This window comes from Ambystoma mexicanum, chromosome 4q (genome assembly GCF_040938575.1).
Source record: "Ambystoma mexicanum isolate Mex_15411 chromosome 4q, UKY_AmexF1_1, whole genome shotgun sequence".
NCBI lineage: Eukaryota > Metazoa > Chordata > Amphibia > Caudata > Ambystomatidae > Ambystoma > Ambystoma mexicanum.
Genome location: NC_090928.1, coordinates 538,530,942 through 538,552,619, shown reverse-complemented (window position 1 = coordinate 538,552,619; position 21,678 = coordinate 538,530,942). Strand labels below are relative to the sequence as shown.

General features: G+C 47.5%; 1 protein-coding gene across 1 annotated transcript in view; it reads right to left on the bottom strand.

Moving 5' to 3' along the window:
• Window positions 1-21,678, bottom strand: part of ECT2L (epithelial cell transforming 2 like) — a 2,055,529-nt gene that overhangs the window by 940,616 nt on the left and 1,093,235 nt on the right. Inside the window, exon 15 of the mRNA XM_069608104.1 lies at window positions 21,157-21,249. Coding sequence (XP_069464205.1) covers window positions 21,157-21,249 — 93 coding nt within the window. The remainder of the gene's footprint in view (window positions 1-21,156; window positions 21,250-21,678) is intronic.

The following is a 21,678-nucleotide window of genomic DNA, read 5'->3' as shown; positions in this document are numbered from 1 at the left end:
TGTTTTGATGTGTGATTTACTCTTGTGTTCTTTGATTATGGAATTTTAAGATAACTCCATAGGCATCTTTTCATGTGTGTTATGCAGCACCCTCAGTGCAGTGACAGAGGGATGTCTTTTTAGACTTCCAAAAGGTTTAAATACTTTCTCTGGGATAAACTACTGTTTCCCAGAGAATGTAAACGGAAATTGACTTTACTAGTCTTTCTAAATTCCTAGACCCGGCACACACCATCTTACAATAGAGTGCTGGAGGGGTTACATAGTATCCCCTGTGTCTAAATACTCATGTAGCAGTCAAATGCTACCCTTTCATATCGAAATGGCTGGTGGCAGTGGTTTTACAATGAACTACCATGATTTTTCCCGACCGCGAGCACCAGTAGCTAAAAATCACGGGAGTCATATTTTTCAAGATGGCACCTTAAGCCCCTTTGTTTAAACGGGTCCCGGTCTTCTTTTTTCACCATTTCTTTTTTGGAAAGGTCCTTCTAGAGTTTGTCTCTGCGCACCAAACCAGGTTTGGTTCCTTTGTTCGTATGCCTTTGGCAGGCTTCAGGACTGAAGACTGCCTCTGGGTATGAGTGTCTGGGGTTGGAAGGAAGTGAGCGAGGTGCCCGAAACTCCCTGTGCTTAGTCTCCTAGGAGACCCAAATTCACTCTGGCGTGATTGGCTGGCTGACTGTCTGGCTCTTGGACTGGAAAGCAGAGTCGACCACTGGAATGAAAGAACCGAAGACGAGCTGGAAGAGGACGGCTGCTGCAACTCCTGGACCATTGGTTTGCCCGGTGAAGCCCTGCTGCATGTCCGAATTGCCAAGTTCATCTCGACAGAGAAGCCCTTCAAGGACTTCTTCCTTTGAGTTGGTGGGACCAATCAACTCGTAAGCCACCTGGATACCATTCTCGAAGCTGGTTAGGATTAACCAGGGGGAAGGACACCAGCTTGTGATCTTGACTACAGCTACTCGAACTGAAGTGACTTCATTTTGTCAGCGTTTTCCGACGATCCTGTGCAGTGCAGGAGTCCCCCGACGTCCTCCCTCTTGTCCCCACGACTGAGGCTCAGGAACAGCGAGATCTGCAGGAACCAACGACTTCAGCTGCATCTTTTGCTTCATATTAAGGTACTGTGCCAACCCGATTGAGAGAACCCATCTCTCGCAGTGAAAGTTTGTGGAACTTTCCCAACTTGCAGGCCTAATCAGCTTGTGACCCAACATATGATTCTTTTTCGTACAAACTACTTCTGAGAACTTTTGCAAAGACTTTACCATTTACTACAAGAACTGTCCCTTCCTATCCAAGACACTAGTCCATTGACTTTGGCCTAGGCCTATTGAACTGAATCGAGTCCTCTGGTGAACTGAAACTATTTGCACTGCCTAAGAAAGTATTTGTGATCTAATCTGCTAACTTGTGCCTTTTACTCCCATTCAAAGTAACTGAAATGCCATTTTGCTCCTATTTCAGGGGAGCCTAATTTACTCAGAAAACTATTGATTCAGTACTGAAGTGTGTTTGTGTATACTATTAAGTTGCCTCCTTCTAGTGAATGTTTTCTAAATGAGTGTGTAATAAATTAATAAACATCCTTGTACTGCTCACATTCCCTCTTGAGATGAGCCTGGTTGCTCAGCTTGTTAGCAAAAACTGTGTAGTACAAACTTATACCAAAGGTTGGTTTTGCTTACACCTGTAGTCCTAATTGTATGTGGTGGTCCCAGAGGGTACTGCATGCAATTCTGCCTAACAGCAACACCCCCATCCTCTAGTGTTCACCCTGTCTTTACGGAAGATGGAATACATCAGAGGTATGGCTAGTGATAGGGAGGGGCCTGAAGCATCATGGAGCCAGGTGTCTGATGGCAAGCAGGTCCAGGTTATTTACAGTAATAAGGTCAGCAATCTCGAGGGTGTGGGCAGAGGTTGATCTTGCGTTAACCAGGGCACATTTGAGTGAGGGAGTTGTTTGGACAGTTGTGTTCTTCTAGGTGAGTGTGCGAAAGGGTGAATTCAACGTGCAGGGGCTTGTTCAAAGGCACATGAGCTGGGACACATGGTACAGCCTGGTGTGTGTTTTGGTTGTTAAGTTTTCTAACGGTGGATCAGGATCAAGCGGTAGGGTGGTGCTTTGGACAGAATGCTTGTGGCTATCATCAGGAGAGTCTTGACTGCGGGACATTAAGTCCGTAGACGAGGTATAGCCTCTGGAGTCACAGGTCCTGGTGCTGTTAGAGGACCTATTCCTACTAATCCCCACATCACCTGTACATTTGTTGGGGAGGCATCTGTTGTGTATGATGAAATGCACTATCTATTGTATCCCGGAGCTGGTGTTTTTGAGCGTTTCCTCTGATATCGCTGTAGCGGTAATGGCAACATTGAGGGAAGACCAAGATGGGAAAGAGGGTTAGGAAGACACAAAAAACTAATTGATTCTGTATCGGATTGTGTGCCACCCAGGATACATACTGCGAAACAGTAAAGATAAAGGTAGACCCATTTAAGAAGTTGCCCCGCACTCCACAATACCTGTTTAAGCCTGAGGCAGAGGCAGGTATCATCGCAAGCACTGAATCATTGCTGAGATAGGGAATTATAGTACCACCAAGCAGTCAGTGTAATACTCCAATTCTTTTCAGTGAAAAGCCCGGAAAGGAAGTTTATCGTTTTGTTCAAGACCTAAAAACTGTCACTGATGTGGTGATACCTTCCTTCCCAGTGGTGCCAAACTTGGTTAACATATTGTCCAGCATTCTGTCAGAATCCACGCATTTCACAGTAGTGGATTTGTGCTCAACTTTTTTCCCAGTCCCCATACACAGTGAGTGTTTATTTGCATTTTTGCATGGAGGTTCCAATACACGTGGACCCGGCTGCCCCAGGGTTATACAGAGTCCCCAACTCTCTTTTCCGAACAGTTGAAGAAAGATCCAGCTGATATAAGGTTTCTAGGGAAATTGGTACTGGTGCAATATGTAGACGACTTCTTGGTTGCCTCCCCTTCATATGAGGCTTGTAAGGAAGACTCCAAAGTACTGTTAAAAATATTATCAGAGAAAGGGCATAAGGCATAGAAGAAGCTACAGTTAAGTACACAAAGGGTATATTATCTGGGTCATGGTGTCATGGAGAGATATTGGCTGATATCCTCATCAAGGAAAGAGAAGTTTACAAGATGGACAAGCCCAAGACAGTGATGTAAATGCAAGCTTTCTTGTGGGCAGTCAGTTACAGTTAGGGATACACATGTTTGAATACTATAGAACCTTTACAATGGACACCAGAGGCAAAGTAGGCAATTGGCAAAAGCACCTGCTTTAGGGCTGCCAGACTGTAAGAAAGGATTAACTTTGTACAGCCATGAGAGGAATGGGTTTGCCCTGGCTGTTCTCACCCAAAAACACAGGATTCATCATAGACCCATAGCCTATTATAGTAAGGAATTGGATCTAGTTGCAGCTGGAATGCCGCATTGTTTGCGATCAGTGGCGGCTGCTGCATTGGCAGTGGAACAGAGTGAAAAAAATCATACTAGGGTCACCCTTGGAGGTGGCTGGTCCACACACCGTCGTGTCACTATTATTGAAGACAAAAACACAGCGCATGTAAGTATGGAGAGCTAGAAAATATGAAATGCTTTTATTGGCTTGTTAACAATTACATTGACTAGATGTCCTGTTTTGAATCCAGCGTCCCTGTTGCCTACTCCACTGGAGGGAGAGCCACACAACTCCACCCCTCATGGTTCTATGTTGTTAACTGACTGACTGGTGATGCTCCGTACAGACATTTCTGATGTGCCATTGCCGGACTCAGACCTCACATTTTTTTGTGGATAGGCCGTGTTTCAGAAATCAAAGTGGGCAAGGGGTTTTAGGGTATGCGGTATGTGCCCCCAGGGAGTTGGTAGAGAGTGGAAAGTTACCTCAGGTAACATCACAGCAGGTGAACAAACTAGTGGCCCTCACAAGGGCTTGCCGATCACAGATTCATGGTATGCCTTTGGCGTAGCCCAAACTTTGGTCAGCTCTGGAAGCAGAGAGGCTTCATGACCTCAACCAGCAAACCAATAAAAAATAGTCAATACATGGTCACCCGATTGGAAGCCTTAATGTTGCACGTGCGGATTGTTAGGTGTACAGCACTTCAGGTATTGGATGTCCCTATCGGGTGTGGTAATGATTTTGCTGACCGAACCGTCAGATTGGCAGCTGCACTACAGGAAATTGATGCATATATTCTTTCAGTTATAACAGTACAGGAAATGACCCCTTATAATGTATTTGAAGATCTTGCATATATACAGAATGCCCTGTCTAATGAAAAGGACAAATGGATTAAAAAGGGTTGCCAGTGACATGAGGAGATTCTGTGGCGACGTGTCTCCTGAAATATTAGTGTCACACCTTGCTAGGATGTATCATGGGCAGGTACATATAGGAAGAGGTGGGATGAGTATGTTAGTGGGATGTTCGTGGTTCGCACCTGAATTTACCACTTTGGCCTAGAACGTTACAAATATGTAAAGACACCATAGAGCGTAGCATCAGGAAACAAAATGTATTTATGTTTTTATTTTTTCAAACACATGGCAAGAAGACAGAAAACAGTCACCAAGGACCATCACCAAGTAATCGCTTGAACTAGAAGATGCACACCAACCATCGACTTTCTGAGCGGGGATGGGAGGGGAGATGAGGAATCTGTGGGAGAAAACTCCATAGAAAGAACATTACGGCAAGTAATTTCTCCTTAAATGGATTGCTTCTCTCCTGCAGATTCCTTATCTGATAGACTCCCACAGCAGTAGATGAAGGAGGCGCGCAGAAAGTTAGACCAGAAGGTTTTGCAACACCACTCTGCCAAAACACGCATCAGCCATGCCAGCAACACCCAAACTGTAATGCTTAGTGAAAGTATGGAGGGAGACTATGTTGCTGTGCGACAAATATCCCCAACACTGACTCCCCTTTGCAATGCGATTGATGCAGAGACCCCCCCTAGTCGAGTGAGCCACGATGCCTGATGGCAATTCTGTGACTGCAGACTCTTAGTATTCTGCTATACAGAAGATGATCCAGCGTGAAAAGTTTGTTTAGTTGTAGCCAGGCCCTTGTGGGCTAAGGAAAAGGCCACAAAGAGTTGATCAGCTCTTCTGAACTGGGCTGTTCTAGCGATATAAAAACTTAGGGCCATTTTAGGGTCCAGGAGTGTGGTGGAGGGTAGAAGACTTTGAGGTCATTGGATTGTGACAAGTTAAACTCAAAAACAACTTTAGGAAGAAAACAGGTCTCACCCTAAGCAAGACTTTCTCCCGGAAGAAACATAGTAAAGGTGTCTTGCAGCAGAAAGCCTGCAGTTCACTCACCCGCCTAGTGGATGTTTTCAAACATAAAAGCCTCAAAGAACAAGAGGGCATTGGTTCAAAAAGAGCCACCATGAGATAACTTAACATCAGATTCAGATCCCACACTGGGACAGCAAAGGGAGTTGGTGGAAATGTATCTACAAGGATCTTCAGGAATTGTGCTATTACCGGGATCGTGCAATACAAACCTTGATCCGGGGAACTTTTATACACAGACAAGGCCGCCAAATATCTTTTGACTGTGGTTACCTGAAGGCCTACTGAGGGCAGTGACAGAAAGAACTCCATCACTGTAGTGGTGGAGCAAGAGATGGGGTCAATCCTGGGTTCCCTGCACCACGCCTTAAATCTTCTCCATCGGCAACACCTCCAGAACTTCCTCAAAGAGGTCCCAGTCATCATACCTGACATCCTCTCAAGAGCCACGCATGTAGGTTGAGAGACTCCGGGTTCGGCAGGCGTACCCAACCTTCCGGCTTGGTTAGGAGATCCGGCCACTGATGCAACCCTGAGGCAACCGGAGAAGTGAGCAGATTGCTAGATCCAGAAGATCGGAGTACCAAGTCCTCCTCACCCAGTCCGGTGCAATCAGGATTATGGATACTCAGAACCTCTTGAGCATCCTAAGGACCCAAGGAATGATGGGAATCGGAGGGAAGGCATAGTAGAGAGGCAAGGTCCCATCGACCAGAAACGTGTCTCCTAGGAATGATGGCAAGCAGGTCCAGGTTATTTACAGTAATAAGGTCAGCAATCTCGAGGGTGTGGGCAGAGGTTGATCTTGCGTTAACCAGGGCACATTTGAGTGAGGGAGTTGTTTGGACAGTTGTGTTCTTCTAGGTGAGTGTGCGAAAGGGTGAATTCAACGTGCAGGGGCTTGTTCAAAGGCACATGAGCTGGGACACATGGTACAGCCTGGTGTGTGTTTTGGTTGTTAAGTTTTCTAACGGTGGATCAGGATCAAGCGGTAGGGTGGTGCTTTGGACAGAATGCTTGTGGCTATCATCAGGAGAGTCTTGACTGCGGGACATTAAGTCCGTAGACGAGGTATAGCCTCTGGAGTCACAGGTCCTGGTGCTGTTAGAGGACCTATTCCTACTAATCCCCACATCACCTGTACATTTGTTGGGGAGGCATCTGTTGTGTATGATGAAATGCATTATCTATTGTATCCCGGAGCTGGTGTTTTTGAGCGTTTCCTCTGATATCGCTGTAGCGGTAATGGCAACATTGAGGGAAGACCAAGATGGGAAAGAGGGTTAGGAAGACACAAAAAACTAATTGATTCTGTATCGGATTGTGTGCCACCCAGGATACATACTGCGAAACAGTAAAGATAAAGGTAGACCCATTTAAGAAGTTGCCCCGCACTCCACAATACCTGTTTAAGCCTGAGGCAGAGGCAGGTATCATCGCAAGCACTGAATCATTGCTGAGATAGGGAATTATAGTACCACCAAGCAGTCAGTGTAATACTCCAATTCTTTTCAGTGAAAAGCCCGGAAAGGAAGTTTATCGTTTTGTTCAAGACCTAAAAACTGTCACTGATGTGGTGATACCTTCCTTCCCAGTGGTGCCAAACTTGGTTAACATATTGTCCAGCATTCTGTCAGAATCCACGCATTTCACAGTAGTGGATTTGTACTCAACTTTTTTCCCAGTCCCCATACACAGTGAGTGTTTATTTGCATTTTTGCATGGAGGTTCCAATACACGTGGACCCGGCTGCCCCAGGGTTATACAGAGTCCCCAACTCTCTTTTCCGAACAGTTGAAGAAAGATCCAGCTGATATAAGGTTTCTAGGGAAATTGGTACTGGTGCAATATGTAGACGACTTCTTGGTTGCCTCCCCTTCATATGAGGCTTGTAAGGAAGACTCCAAAGTACTGTTAAAAATATTATCAGAGAAAGGGCATAAGGCATAGAAGAAGCTACAGTTAAGTACACAAAGGGTATATTATCTGGGTCATGGTGTCATGGAGAGATATTGGCTGATATCCTCATCAAGGAAAGAGAAGTTTACAAGATGGACAAGCCCAAGACAGTGATGTAAATGCAAGCTTTCTTGTGGGCAGTCAGTTACAGTTAGGGATACACATGTTTGAATACTATAGAACCTTTACAATGGACACCAGAGGCAAAGTAGGCAATTGGCAAAAGCACCTGCTTTAGGGCTGCCAGACTGTAAGAAAGGATTAACTTTGTACAGCCATGAGAGGAATGGGTTTGCCCTGGCTGTTCTCACCCAAAAACACAGGATTCATCATAGACCCATAGCCTATTATAGTAAGGAATTGGATCTAGTTGCAGCTGGAATGCCGCATTGTTTGCGATCAGTGGCGGCTGCTGCATTGGCAGTGGAACAGAGTGAAAAAAATCATACTAGGGTCACCCTTGGAGGTGGCTGGTCCACACACCGTCGTGTCACTATTATTGAAGACAAAAACACAGCGCATGTAAGTATGGAGAGCTAGAAAATATGAAATGCTTTTATTGGCTTGTTAACAATTACATTGACTAGATGTCCTGTTTTGAATCCAGCGTCCCTGTTGCCTACTCCACTGGAGGGAGAGCCACACAACTCCACCCCTCATGGTTCTATGTTGTTAACTGACTGACTGGTGATGCTCCGTACAGACATTTCTGATGTGCCATTGCCGGACTCAGACCTCACATTTTTTTGTGGATAGGCCGTGTTTCAGAAATCAAAGTGGGCAAGGGGTTTTAGGGTATGCGGTATGTGCCCCCAGGGAGTTGGTAGAGAGTGGAAAGTTACCTCAGGTAACATCACAGCAGGTGAACAAACTAGTGGCCCTCACAAGGGCTTGCCGATCACAGATTCATGGTATGCCTTTGGCGTAGCCCAAACTTTGGTCAGCTCTGGAAGCAGAGAGGCTTCATGACCTCAACCAGCAAACCAATAAAAAATAGTCAATACATGGTCACCCGATTGGAAACCTTAATGTTGCACGTGCGGATTGTTAGGTGTACAGCACTTCAGGTATTGGATGTCCCTATCGGGTGTGGTAATGATTTTGCTGACCGAACCGTCAGATTGGCAGCTGCACTACAGGAAATTGATGCATATATTCTTTCAGTTATAACAGTACAGGAAATGACCCCTTATAATGTATTTGAAGATCTTGCATATATACAGAATGCCCTGTCTAATGAAAAGGACAATTGGATTAAAAAGGGTTGCCAGTGACATGAGGAGATTCTGTGGCGACGTGTCTCCTGAAATATTAGTGTCACACCTTGCTAGGATGTATCATGGGCAGGTACATATAGGAAGAGGTGGGATGAGTATGTTAGTGGGATGTTCGTGGTTCGCACCTGAATTTACCACTTTGGCCTAGAACGTTACAAATATGTAAAGACACCATAGAGCGTAGCATCAGGAAACAAAATGTATTTATGTTTTTATTTTTTCAAACACATGGCAAGAAGACAGAAAACAGTCACCAAGGACCATCACCAAGTAATCGCTTGAACTAGAAGATGCACACCAACCATCGACTTTCTGAGCGGGGATGGGAGGGGAGATGAGGAATCTGTGGGAGAAAACTCCATAGAAAGAACATTACGGCAAGTAATTTCTCCTTAAATGGATTGCTTCTCTCCTGCAGATTCCTTATCTGATAGACTCCCACAGCAGTAGATGAAGGAGGCGCGCAGAAAGTTAGACCAGAAGGTTTTGCAACACCACTCTGCCAAAACACGCATCAGCCATGCCAGCAACACCCAAACTGTAATGCTTAGTGAAAGTATGGAGGGAGACTATGTTGCTGTGCGACAAATATCCCCAACACTGACTCCCCTTTGCAATGCGATTGATGCAGAGACCCCCCCTAGTCGAGTGAGCCACGATGCCTGATGGCAATTCTGTGACTGCAGACTCTTAGTATTCTGCTATACAGAAGATGATCCAGCGTGAAAAGTTTGTTTAGTTGTAGCCAGGCCCTTGTGGGCTAAGGAAAAGGCCACAAAGAGTTGATCAGCTCTTCTGAACTGGGCTGTTCTAGCGATATAAAAACTTAGGGCCATTTTAGGGTCCAGGAGTGTGGTGGAGGGTAGAAGACTTTGAGGTCATTGGATTGTGACAAGTTAAACTCAAAAACAACTTTAGGAAGAAAACAGGTCTCACCCTAAGCAAGACTTTCTCCCGGAAGAAACATAGTAAAGGTGTCTTGCAGCAGAAAGCCTGCAGTTCACTCACCCGCCTAGTGGATGTTTTCAAACATAAAAGCCTCAAAGAACAAGAGGGCATTGGTTCAAAAAGAGCCACCATGAGATAACTTAACATCAGATTCAGATCCCACACTGGGACAGCAAAGGGAGTTGGTGGAAATGTATCTACAAGGATCTTCAGGAATTGTGCTATTACCGGGATCGTGCAATACAAACCTTGATCCGGGGAACTTTTATACACAGACAAGGCCGCCAAATATCTTTTGACTGTGGTTACCTGAAGGCCTACTGAGGGCAGTGACAGAAAGAACTCCATCACTGTAGTGGTGGAGCAAGAGATGGGGTCAATCCTGGGTTCCCTGCACCACGCCTTAAATCTTCTCCATCGGCAACACCTCCAGAACTTCCTCAAAGAGGTCCCAGTCATCATACCTGACATCCTCTCAAGAGCCACGCATGTAGGTTGAGAGACTCCGGGTTCGGCAGGCGTACCCAACCTTCCGGCTTGGTTAGGAGATCCGGCCACTGATGCAACCCTGAGGCAACCGGAGAAGTGAGCAGATTGCTAGATCCAGAAGATCGGAGTACCAAGTCCTCCTCACCCAGTCCGGTGCAATCAGGATTATGGATACTCAGAACCTCTTGAGCATCCTAAGGACCCAAGGAATGATGGGAATCGGAGGGAAGGCATAGTAGAGAGGCAAGGTCCCATCGACCAGAAACGTGTCTCCTAGGAATGAATGGATTGGGAATTCCCTTGAGCAAAACTGCTTGCACTTCCTGTTGGACTCCATGGCAAACAGGTCCACTGATGGGGTACCCCAGTGAGAAAAGACCACCTCTAGAACTTCCTGACACACGTCTCACTTGTGCAAGACCATGCTCTGCCTGCTCAGAACATCCACCAAACCTTTCTCTGTCCCCGCCATGTGAACTGCAGAGACTGAGATCTGGTTCTCTAACAACCAGAACCACAGCTGCATCGCCTCTTCGCAGAGGGGGAAGAGAGTGCACACCACCTTGCTTGTTGAGGTAGTGCATTGCAACTGTGTTGTCCATCCTAATCAGGACATGCTTCCCCTCCAGAGACGGAGAGAATGCCTTCAGGGCTAACCTGATGGCTCGCAATTCCTGCCTGTTGATGTACCATCTGGCTTCCGTCGCTGAACAAAGGCCATTCACCTGCAAGTCCTCGCAGTGAGATCCCCAACCCTTCAGAGACGCATCCGTGACCACTCGGGCATGGGGTCATTGAGGCAAGAAGGGTTCCCCGCCATGAGATTCCTGCAGTGCACCTACCAGGTGAGGTCATTGACCACAGGTGTGGATACCTTGAGGGGATCCGAAAGAGCTCTGAGGTGCTGTGACCACTGACCCCGCAGGAACCACTGTAGGGTTCTAATGCGCAGCCTGACCTCAGACACTAGAAAAATACAGGAGGCCATGAGACCTAAGAGGTGGAAGAAGGTAGCTGCTGGTAAAGTGACGTGATTTCAGAACAAGCCGACAATCTGTGCCAAGCTGTTGACTCTCTTCGAGATGGAAGGCCTTCCCTACAGGAGTGTGTAGGACTGCTCCGATGAACTGAAGCCTTTGAACAGGTGTCACATGAGACTTCTTCAAGTTCAGGGAGAAGCCCAGCCTGTGCAGTAGCAGACAGGTGTCCTCCAGATGAGACAAGACCTGCTCCGCTGACTTCCCTCGGATCAGCCAGTCATCCAGGTATGGGAATACGTGGACTGTGGATCTCCTGAGGTGAGCCGCAACTACCACCATGAGCTTAGTGAAGACGCTTGGGATGGAGGTCAGAAAAAAGTGGAGCACATTAAATCGATAGTGCTTGTCCCCTATGATGCACCTCAGGAACCTGCTTATGATGTATCGGCACATGGAAATAAGCGTCCTGTAGCTCTATTGGCATAAGCCAGTCCTGTAGTTCGAGAGCGTGGAGAATTTCTCTTAATGTCACCATTCGGAATTCGTCTTTCCTCAGGAACTTGTTTAAGGCCCCGATGTCCAGAATGGAATGGAGACCTCCTGTCTTCTTGGGTACCAGGAAATACAGGGAATACCAACCCGATCCTCTCTGCTCGGTACCTCATCCACAGCACCCTTCAACAATAGGACTCGCAGTTCTTCCTGGAGCTCCGGTCCCAGTTGGATCAGAGGTGGTGGGGGCAGACAATAACCCCATCGAACAAGCTGGAAATCCTAGGCATCGGAAGTAACTTCCTGCCAGTAAGGCCAGTGTTCTGCCAACCGCCCACCAACCGGCAAATTTTGGGAGGGGAAATCAAAGCAGCTTAGGAGGCTGGGATGCCCCCGCCACGGTCGCTTCTTGCTGGCCTTTAGAAGCCCCACTGCCCTTGCCTGGCCAGTGGAAGCTGTTCTTTCCTGCCGTAAGGTGCATACCGCCTCAAGTCCTTGCCCTAGTGGTGAAGCTGAAGGCAGGCTTGGTGGAAGAAGCTGGTCTGGAGGAAACTGTAGCATCCTGCACAATAAGCACTTCCGGGAAAGGGTGTGAGGAGAGGAATGAATGGTCCTCTCTAGCCGGCCTGTATTTTCCGGATAGAGTGGACAAACCGGGGGAACTGTAGATGGATGCTGCCACAGAGTGGTGAGAGGGTCAGAAATTGGAGGGTTTAGAGGCATATTGCAATTACTGGACCTTCATCCAAATTATCGGTAAGGGCGTACCACTGCACTGGCGTTGCTGAAGAGTGCAACCCTAAGGTGTCAATGACCATTTCTACTAGAGCCCTGAACTTGGTGTAGTTATGGGTGTAGGGCGGGCTTTGTTGGAAGTCTAGGTCCAGGTCTAGGTCCAATGAAGTATCCAGACCACTAGGTGGCCCTCAGTAAATTGCATGGTGCTCGAATAAATCAACTTCACTGATGCCCACATAGGCTGGGTCGACAACCCCTTGATCTCCATGTATCAGTGCCAAAAATACTCGTCATGGTGCTGAAAAAGTTGTACCGGGATAGAGTGGTGTAAGATTTGTCAGCAACTCTCAGCGTCGAAGGTTTGTCTCACTGCGCTGTTAAGGTTGCTGTCGATGCCGACTGGACCTGTGATGACGAAGCCTCAATAGCTGTGGCAGCACGGGAGGGACCAGACATCTATACCCAAGAAACTTCCTTTGATGACAAAGGTTTCATCAGCACTGGGGCGTGTGAGGGGTCGGCAGTACCAAGCGCCGCTGAAGCCTTTCAAGTCTGTTGTGAGGGGAGGTTAACCGCGCCTTCTGCAGCATGCTTCTTAAACATTTAAAACCTGGAGGTTTTAAATTACTCCCACTGTTGGCAGGTAGAAGGGCCTGCCGAAGGTTTACCTCGTTTGCTTGTTGAATCCGAGCTCCATCGATGGCGCCTCTTCTTTTATTTGGGATGAGGACGAGGATGAATGGCTCGACCGCTTCTTATTCCACCAATGTTCTTTTTCGGGGGTATGCCCCTCAGTTTCAGCCTCCGAGGACCAAACTGTTGACCTTGCCGGAGCTTTTGTCAGAGGTTGACTGAGCGGTTTAGCTGCCCGATCGCGTAGAGATTTCAGCTGCATTTTGGTGCATGACGAGCACTCTTCCGTCTCGTGACCCATGCCGAGGCACCAGAGACACTTGTATGGGTCAGTGATGGACATTTTAGTGCCACAGTCAGTACGCTGCTTGAAGCCCGAACTTCGAGTGACTGACATCTCGCGTCAAATGAAGTGAAATAACGGTTTTCTGACAAAAACGTTGAATGAGTCGAAGATTCACTGTGTTCCAAGCAGCGCGCTAGCGCGCGGAAATAAGGAACTGAGGTACGGGGCATAGTGACAGTTTATATACAACAACTGACATAATGTCTGGAACCGACGATCGAGTGCCGAGCAAGACGGATCGATGATCGACCGCCGAGTCAGGGTCTACTACGCCCCCGTCAAAGGTTTTCCAAAGGAAGCCGAACTGGAAGGAATATCTATCAGATGAGGAATCTGCGGGAGAAAAGCAATCCATTGAAAGACAGATTAGAATTATTTCTATTTCGAAAAGAGTCAGGGCAGATCCATAAAATAAATATAAATCGAAAAAAATGCTTGCCGTCCTGCGGAGCTGTGCCTGAGCTCACGAGACTGTTTAATTTTAATAGGCATTTTTAAGTACTCACTTGGAGCCACATGAAACAGAAAACAAGACTTTCTATGGACACGTTTTGCCCCTTTAATTATATTCAAGCTCGGAAGCAATGTAGCATAGGGGACACTCTCAGGGAGTTACAAGTAGGGTGGTGAATTATTATGTTTAAAACAATACTTATCTGACTGTCAAGCAGGGGGTGTGTTGTTGGAGGACTCGTAAACGTGTTCCTCTGTGGCCCGGACCCCTAATTTGCGAGTGTTCCTCACTTGCACCCCCCAACACGGGACCATACCGCCAGACAAGGACTACTGAGATAAGGGGCTCTCAAAGAGGTGAAAATCCAGAGAAAATCAGTTGGTAGGAACCCTAGATACAGCTTCACCCAACACGATGGGGAAAACAAAAGTAAAGGTGAGGCCCAACGGCTGCGCCGCGTGCCGCCACAGAGGGAGACACGCCCAAAGAAGGCCACATGCATCATGGGGTCTGGGCCCGTGGGGCTCACCCCAACTCCCCGCTCTGAAGATTTGCGGTTTTGATCTGTGGAGGAGTCAGGTGTCCCTCGCCATGCACGGACATTCCCTGTGCCGTGCCTCTTGCGGTCACGGCTGCACCGGGAGGCCCTGGCACCACTGGAGAGACCAAAGAGGCCTGCGGAAGAGCTCAAGATGGTCACTACGGTCCCAGAACACAGAGTCCCTGGGCGCCAATGGAGAAGAAAAGAGGGACAGGAGGCAGCAACAGTGAACGGCTTGCAGGGTGACGGCCCCCTCCTGAGGGGCGTGTGCCTGCCCGGCAGCCATAGGAATGGAGCCCCTGAAACAGGGAGGAGCGATCTTGACATCAGGAAGCAGTGTTTCCCCGGGGGCCCGGGACATAGTTGAGGAGTGAGGCTGCATAGAGACGCTGGGCTGAGAAGTGGCCCCGAAAAGAGCCTTGTGCCTGGGGGGCAACCTCCTATACTGGGGTCCACCCGGAAGTCACAGGAAATGGTGCTCCGGGCACTGAAAGGGGTCTGGAGATCCTGTCCTTGTGCTTGCAGGTGCACTGAGCCCTGAAGGTAAGGAGACAAAGTGACAAAGGAGAGGGGAGAAGAAATTCCCAGGAAGTGTGGAGGTCCACGACAAGGCCTCAAGTGCGCAGGGGGCTGTGAGGCGGGTGTGTGTCCCCCAAATTTGGGTGTGTGCCCGCCTGCCTTGGCCCCATTAAAGAAGAAATAAGACACCTGGGTGGTGGTTTGGTGGCCCTCCAGGGAGTGGACATATCTCTTTGGACATTGGTTTGACTTACCACATCCGGAAAGGCCCCGAGAACCATCTGAGACCACAGCGGATACCCTCCCCCGGCTGCATCTCTTGGGGACGACAGGCAATTTCTGGGATCTATTGGTGGTCACCCATTGGAGGGGGGGGGGTGCACCGGGGGGCCCAAGCTCTGGGGAGGTCCGCTACCTGGATGCAGTAGTTCATGGAGCCCAGAGCCCGACTGGCTGAGTTTGCATACCAGGGCACGAGAGAAAGCACAGACTACAAAAAGGGGAGGCCGATGGCAGCGGGAGGTGAAGACTCGATGGCAATGAAGAAGGACACAGCCTCATTGTTGGAGGAAATCAGGGGCATGAGAGCAGACATCAGGGAAAAGTGGATAAGATCAATGTCAGGCTGGACAAAATGGAGGAGAGGTTGCAAGACATAGAAGACAACCAATCCTCGCTGGACACCCTGGAAACACAAATAGACGTAAGGTTGGGCGAAATAGAGAGAAATCCTAAAGATGGAAGATTTTGAGAATCGCGAAAGGAGGATCAACCGTTGATTTTTCGGGGTCCAGGAAAAGGTGGGGAGACGGAAAGGGATCTCAAGAGAACAATCCACAAAATTACAAAACTCCTCTTTGACGATGACTCGATTGACGAAACAAAAATTGAGAGAGTCCATAGAGCTGGTGGTCCGTCTGGAGGCCCAAGATCAGTGTTGGTGCGCTTTCACAACTACCCAGACAGACTTCAGTTCCTGGAAAAGGCAAAGGCGAAGGGGCCGATGATGTTGGGTACAGCGAAGGTCACTATATTCTAGGATCTGTCCTCCCTCACCCCCGCAAAGAGGTTCATGTGCCTACCCGTGACAAAGTGGCTCAATGGAAAAGGTGTACGCTACAGATGGTGATTTCCGTTCTCCATTTCTTATGAACTTGACTGGCAGAAGCATAGGCTTGTAAAAGAGGAAGAAATTAATAGAGCCACGAGAGAGCTACTGGAAGAGGAAGAACGTGTCCCGGGATCCCAGAGAGAGAGACAGGCCGGGACAGAGTCTGGCGAGTCAAGGGTCCGAAGAAGAGAAAGATCCCGCCTCCACTACCGGTGTATCATGAGTATGTTCCGGGAGATGACATGGAGATGACTTAGGGGGATCTTCATATATGCTGTGACCACTTTGGGCACAGCAGAGAAAAGGGGAAAGCAGTGTCTGCACATTAAGGGCTGCAAAGTGACGAAATGTCTAAGAGTTCCGGAAAGTTTGTTTTAAAATGTTTGGCTATGTGGCGTTTGTTGAAGTTGGGGGTGGGAGCGGGAGCCCCCGACAGTGAGGTTCAATGAGCAGGGGTCAGGGTTTCAGGCCCGTTTGGTAGCTCGGACTCGCCTGGGGATGGTTAACTGGGAGGGTCAGAGCGATGTGGAGGGGGGGACAAGGAGTTCAGGGGCAGTGGGTAGAGATGGATCTTGAAAGGTTCACCAGCGTAACTGGGCTTGCAGAGTTCGGGGGGGTTGCTTTTTATGCAAAAAAATCACTGCAACATAGGTCTTACCCATGGCTGTGATGGGGGAACTGGTAAGAATGACAGTCTCAGTCTACGTACATTGAATTTTAAGGCTCCACTCCACCACAAACAGGTCACTGGTAGCTAGAGAGTTTAAAAGATCGGGGATTGATGTTCTATTCCTACAAGAAACTAGACATCAGAGGGGCGACGAGCGGAAGATCCCCTGTGGCCTTATAGGGGGGGAATACTGGGGGTCGAGAATTTCCAGGAAGGCAGGGTTGGAATTCTGGTATGGAAAGGGCTCCAGATGGAGGTCAAGAAGATATAGTCAGACACAGAGGGGAGGACTCTGCTGATATTGGGTCTAATGCAGAAAATAAGGGTTACCTTTGCAACAATGTATGCCCCAAACCAGGGTCAGAAGAGATTCCTGCTAAGGACCATAGAAAAGGTAATGTGAGAGGCCCAAGGGCACCTTATACTTAGGGCGGGGGGGGGGACTTCATTGTCTGGATGGAGGCAACTCTGTATAGGCAGACTAGGCGCAAAGGTACTAGTGAGCCTCAGGGAGGGGGAGGAGTGGAGCTTGGTATGGCATTGGAGCTCCGTGGCCTGAGGGACATCTGGGGGCATTTACATCCGCAGGAGAGGGGTTTCACTTTCAATTCCACCCCACACGATACACTCTCGAGAATAAACTACCTGTACATCAAGGGGTTTATGGGAGGTAATGCGAGATTCAGGGATTCACCCAATCTCATGGACAGGCCATGACATGGTTTCTGCAGACATCAATTGGGAAGGTTTGTGCCCTAGGAACTCCAAGTGGAGATGTAATGAGTCATTGTGGAAGCACCTGGTTTTTAGAGAAGAAATGGAGAAGAGAATTAGAGAATTTTTCGTCCTTAATGACACAGGGGAGGTCAGAAAGGGGATGGTATGGGACGCTGCTAAAGCCACGTGGAGGAGCATCTTGATCGGAAAGGGGTCCGTAGGAAAAGGGAACGTGCGCTCATAGAGAAAGGGTTAAGGGGTAAAATAGGAGCCCTGGAAAGGCTTGCTCAGTTATCAACCGCAGATAGACAGGACCGTCTCCTGGAAGCTAAGGGCCTGAGAGAAGAATTAAAATAGTTGGAAGAGGGGAAGATGATCCGTAGCCTACAGTTTCTCAAACAGAAATGTTTTGAGAAAGGAGATAAGGCTGACGCCCTCCTGGCTGCATGATTGCGGGGGCACCAGGCCGAGAGATGGGTCACTGAGACAGAGAGAGGGGATGGTAGCGGGATAGGTACGACAGAAGTGTTTGCCTCGTTCTGAGGTCCTATATAGCAGTGATGGGAAGGCTCCCCTGGGGGAGATTGACAGATATCTTGAAGGTTCCCACCCCCCTTCTTTATTGGAGACTGAGACGGAGGCCATGGAGGCCCCAATTACAGGGGAGGAAATCCAGAGAGCCATTGCGTGCCTCCGCCTGGGAAAAGCACCTGGAGAGGATGGTTTCACCCTGGGATTCTATAAAACCTTCTCAGCAGTCCTGCTCCCCTTCTTAACGCTACTTTCCAATGATATTATGGAGACAGGGAGAGCACTCGACTCCTTTGCCCAGGCCCTCATTACTGTAATACCTAAGAAGGGCAGGGACGTTAGGTCCTGCGGTTCCTACCGCCCAATCACACTCCTAAACATTGACACCAAGATCTATGCCAGGGTCCTCGCAGCAAGACTGGAGAGTCACCTACCGAAATTGGTTAATTCTGACCAGGTGGGTTTTGTGGCGGGATGCCAGGGAGCTGCCACCATGGGAAAAACATTGCACCTGATAAACAAGGCCCGGGGGATGGAAGGGGACCCTACTCCTTTCTCGGTAGATGCAGAGAAAGTGTTTGATAGGGTGGAATGGGGCTTTCTAGAGAGGGTTCTTTAAAAGATAGGGGGCAATTTATTCTTCCTGGAGGGCTTGAATCTCGTCTAATGGGGGATATTCAAGGTGGTTTAGTCTGGGGAGAGGGACTAGAAAGGGTTGCCCACTGTCTCCAGCTCTTTTTGTTCTTTCACTTGAACCCCTTGCTCAGAGATTAAGACTGGATCAGCGAGTAGAGGGGATGGTAGTCGGTGGGAAGACTTATAAACTGGGCCTATACGCAGGTGACATGTTACTCCACATTGTGAACCCGCTCACATCGATCCCAGCCATGGTAGAGGTGATTGAAGAATACGGTTACTTGGCGGGTTTAAAAAAAAAAAAAAAAAAAAAACACAAGTAAATCATTCCTTTTCCATAAGATAAAAGCAGAGATGGAGAGATGGGGCGGTTCGCATTCCTGGGCATGAAGGTTAGCCTGGGGACACCAATATTTGAGCATTGACATCACAAGAGAACTAAAAGACCTCTACGAGGCAAACTTCCCCCCCATGATGGCTGTAGTGGAGAAGGACCTGGGGAGGTAGACCAAGCTTACCTTTTCCTTGATGGGGTGACTCAACGCAATTAAAAGGGTGGTTCTCCCCAAGATTCTATACCTGTTCCAGATGCTCCCAATACAGATCCCAGGCGACTATTTTAAGAAAACCAGGGGTTACCTCTCATGGTTCCTATGGCAGGGAAAGACACCAAGGGTCTCAAATGTAACACTGAGTCTCACGAAGGATAATGGACAATGGAGGGGTGGGACTTTCAGATATACATTTATACTACAAAGCCACTCAGTTGAGGGTTCCTATTCCACATCTTAGGCAACAGGAAGACCTGCAGTGGGTGGGCCTTGATAGCCACCACTTGAGCCCTGGGATGGTCTGGGAATAGTTATGGTTTCACATGTCAAAATTACTCCTAAATACTCCCATTACTCCCAAATACAGCCCATTTGGGCACCATTTGGAGATTTGGCGACAGGGAGCGGGACTGATGGGCGTTAGAACTTGGCCGTCCCCGCTGGGTCATCCCTGGGTCCCAGGAATCAGGGATGTCATCCCGAACCTAGATAGATTCCAGACCTGATATTAAGCAGGGCTGGAAAGAGCTGTTCAATTATGGAGGGAGGGCAACTTTGTTACGATACAGGAGTTAGAAAAGGCATTGGGACTGGGATCGCTCTCAGTCTTCCTATACCTACAGCTGAAGGGGGTGATGACGAGGGAGATTTGGGAAGAGAAATTACAGAGGGAAATCACACCCTTCGAGAAGATCTTAGACACTGGTTCAGGCTCCAGGGGATTAATCAGTACACTATATAGGGCCTTATCGGAGACAAAAAGGGAGTCCTGAAACAGGCTGAGACGGTGGTGCATCTACGGAGGCTACTTTCCCAGCAGACATGGCAGAAGATGTGCAAGGGGTCCTCACGGACATCAATTTCCCGCCACTACAAATTACATGGTATCAAACTGTTACATAGGTGGCAATACGAGGTCAGACTTTCCAGGATGTACCAAGGAGCGAGCCCCATGTGTTGGCATGAGTGCGGGTCTAGAGCCGACTATTGGCATATGTGGTGGGAATGTAGGGTGGTCCAGTCTTGCTGGCATGAGTTGGATTAACGAACTGGATGGGGTTACGAAGGGGAAAGCACTGATGCTGATATTATTTGGCCTGCAGGAACAGGAAGGGGAAATCACTAGATTTCCGAAGATGATTCACAGTTTGCTCCTTGCTGGGAGGGCATGTCTGGCAACATACTGGAAAAGAGAGCTACCCCCGAGTAAGAGTGAATGGGTCAATACAGCCTGGAACCTCTACCGGATGGATCGTCTGACCGCGGCCATTCACAAAGATGTGGGGTCCGTGGAAATGGAATGGGCAGACCTCTGTGCAGGACACATTCAATAAAACAGTGGTTATCGGGCCAACAGGACATGTTAAGGGAGTTGCAAAGCCTTGAATTTCTCATAATAGAGGTTAATATACACAAAATGAGACTGTCCCTGGTGCAGAAGACTAAGGATTCCCCCCAAGATGCAATGAAGCATTGGTGAACATAAAATAGCCTTTTGTTTGTTGAGCGTTTTGGGGGTTTGGAGGCAAGGGAATGGATCAAAGGACACACCTGCACAGTTTGTTTTCTTACTACTATGTTATATCACTGTCAATCCAGTTAATGGATCCGTTGCTGCATGTGTGAAATGTGATTTTCATAAAACTCAAAAATTGGAATAAAAAATAACAGTAATACTTGGTACCCCGAGCTAAATGTAGGCCGCTATAGGGCTGTTGCCATTATTTCTTTTAAATGACTTATTGGTCTCTTTCTAACTGGGTCCGGACAGATCCCATATACAAATAAAAACAATGGCTACAGTGTATCAGAGGCTTTGCCTCCCACACAGGACTCAATATCATTATTTTAAAAGATTTAAGTTAAAAGTTGTTAAGGACCTGCCTGATTCCCCATTGAAACTGTATTTTCTTTTATTTCTCTGTGGCACTGCCTAATTCTGATTTGCAAAGCCAGTCCTGATGGGTTGGCTTTGCTGCTTGTATTTCATATTCACGTTTCTTACTATAGTTGTTGAAAAACTGGTTGCTGTTAATGCGCTTGGGTAATAAAGTACATAAATAAAAATATATATTTTTGACACTATAATAAACATTACAGATTTCCTATTAAATCAGTAAAGAAAGCAAGGTTTTTCAGAAGCACATTTTACAAATCAGACATTTCAAAATGAAAGATATATAAAAAATATAAATGTGTGTTCTACTTTCTCACCAATTTAATCATCTTTTCAAACTTTTTATCACTCGTCCTGAGATTGTGACACTTCCCCTTGGGTGACAATTCTTTTTCTGCAGCATCATCCTGCTGAGGGAAAGGAATGGAAACTTCTCAAAGCGCCATTTAATGATTATGTACTTTCAACATCGTTGTGTACCTTTACATGCCAAGTGATATACAACAATATGCGAAATAATTAACCGTCTACAATATACATACTAAATGAATACATGTAAAAGAAAGTAAGACATTGGATTCCAAATGAAATACTTAGAGTAATTGAAAAGACATTGATCTAATAAGTGAAGAGAACAGCCTGTATCAGTATACTAAGAATGCCACAGATGAATAAACTAGTGAATACATTGGCGGTTGAATTTTACAAAGAATTCTACTCTTGATGGCCATCCGAGACTCCAGGAGCATCAAGCTTAGGCCAAATTGAAGCTCTGAAGATCAGATAGAAACATGGTATAAATAATGATTAATTTAATATAATGCTAAACCTTGATTGGA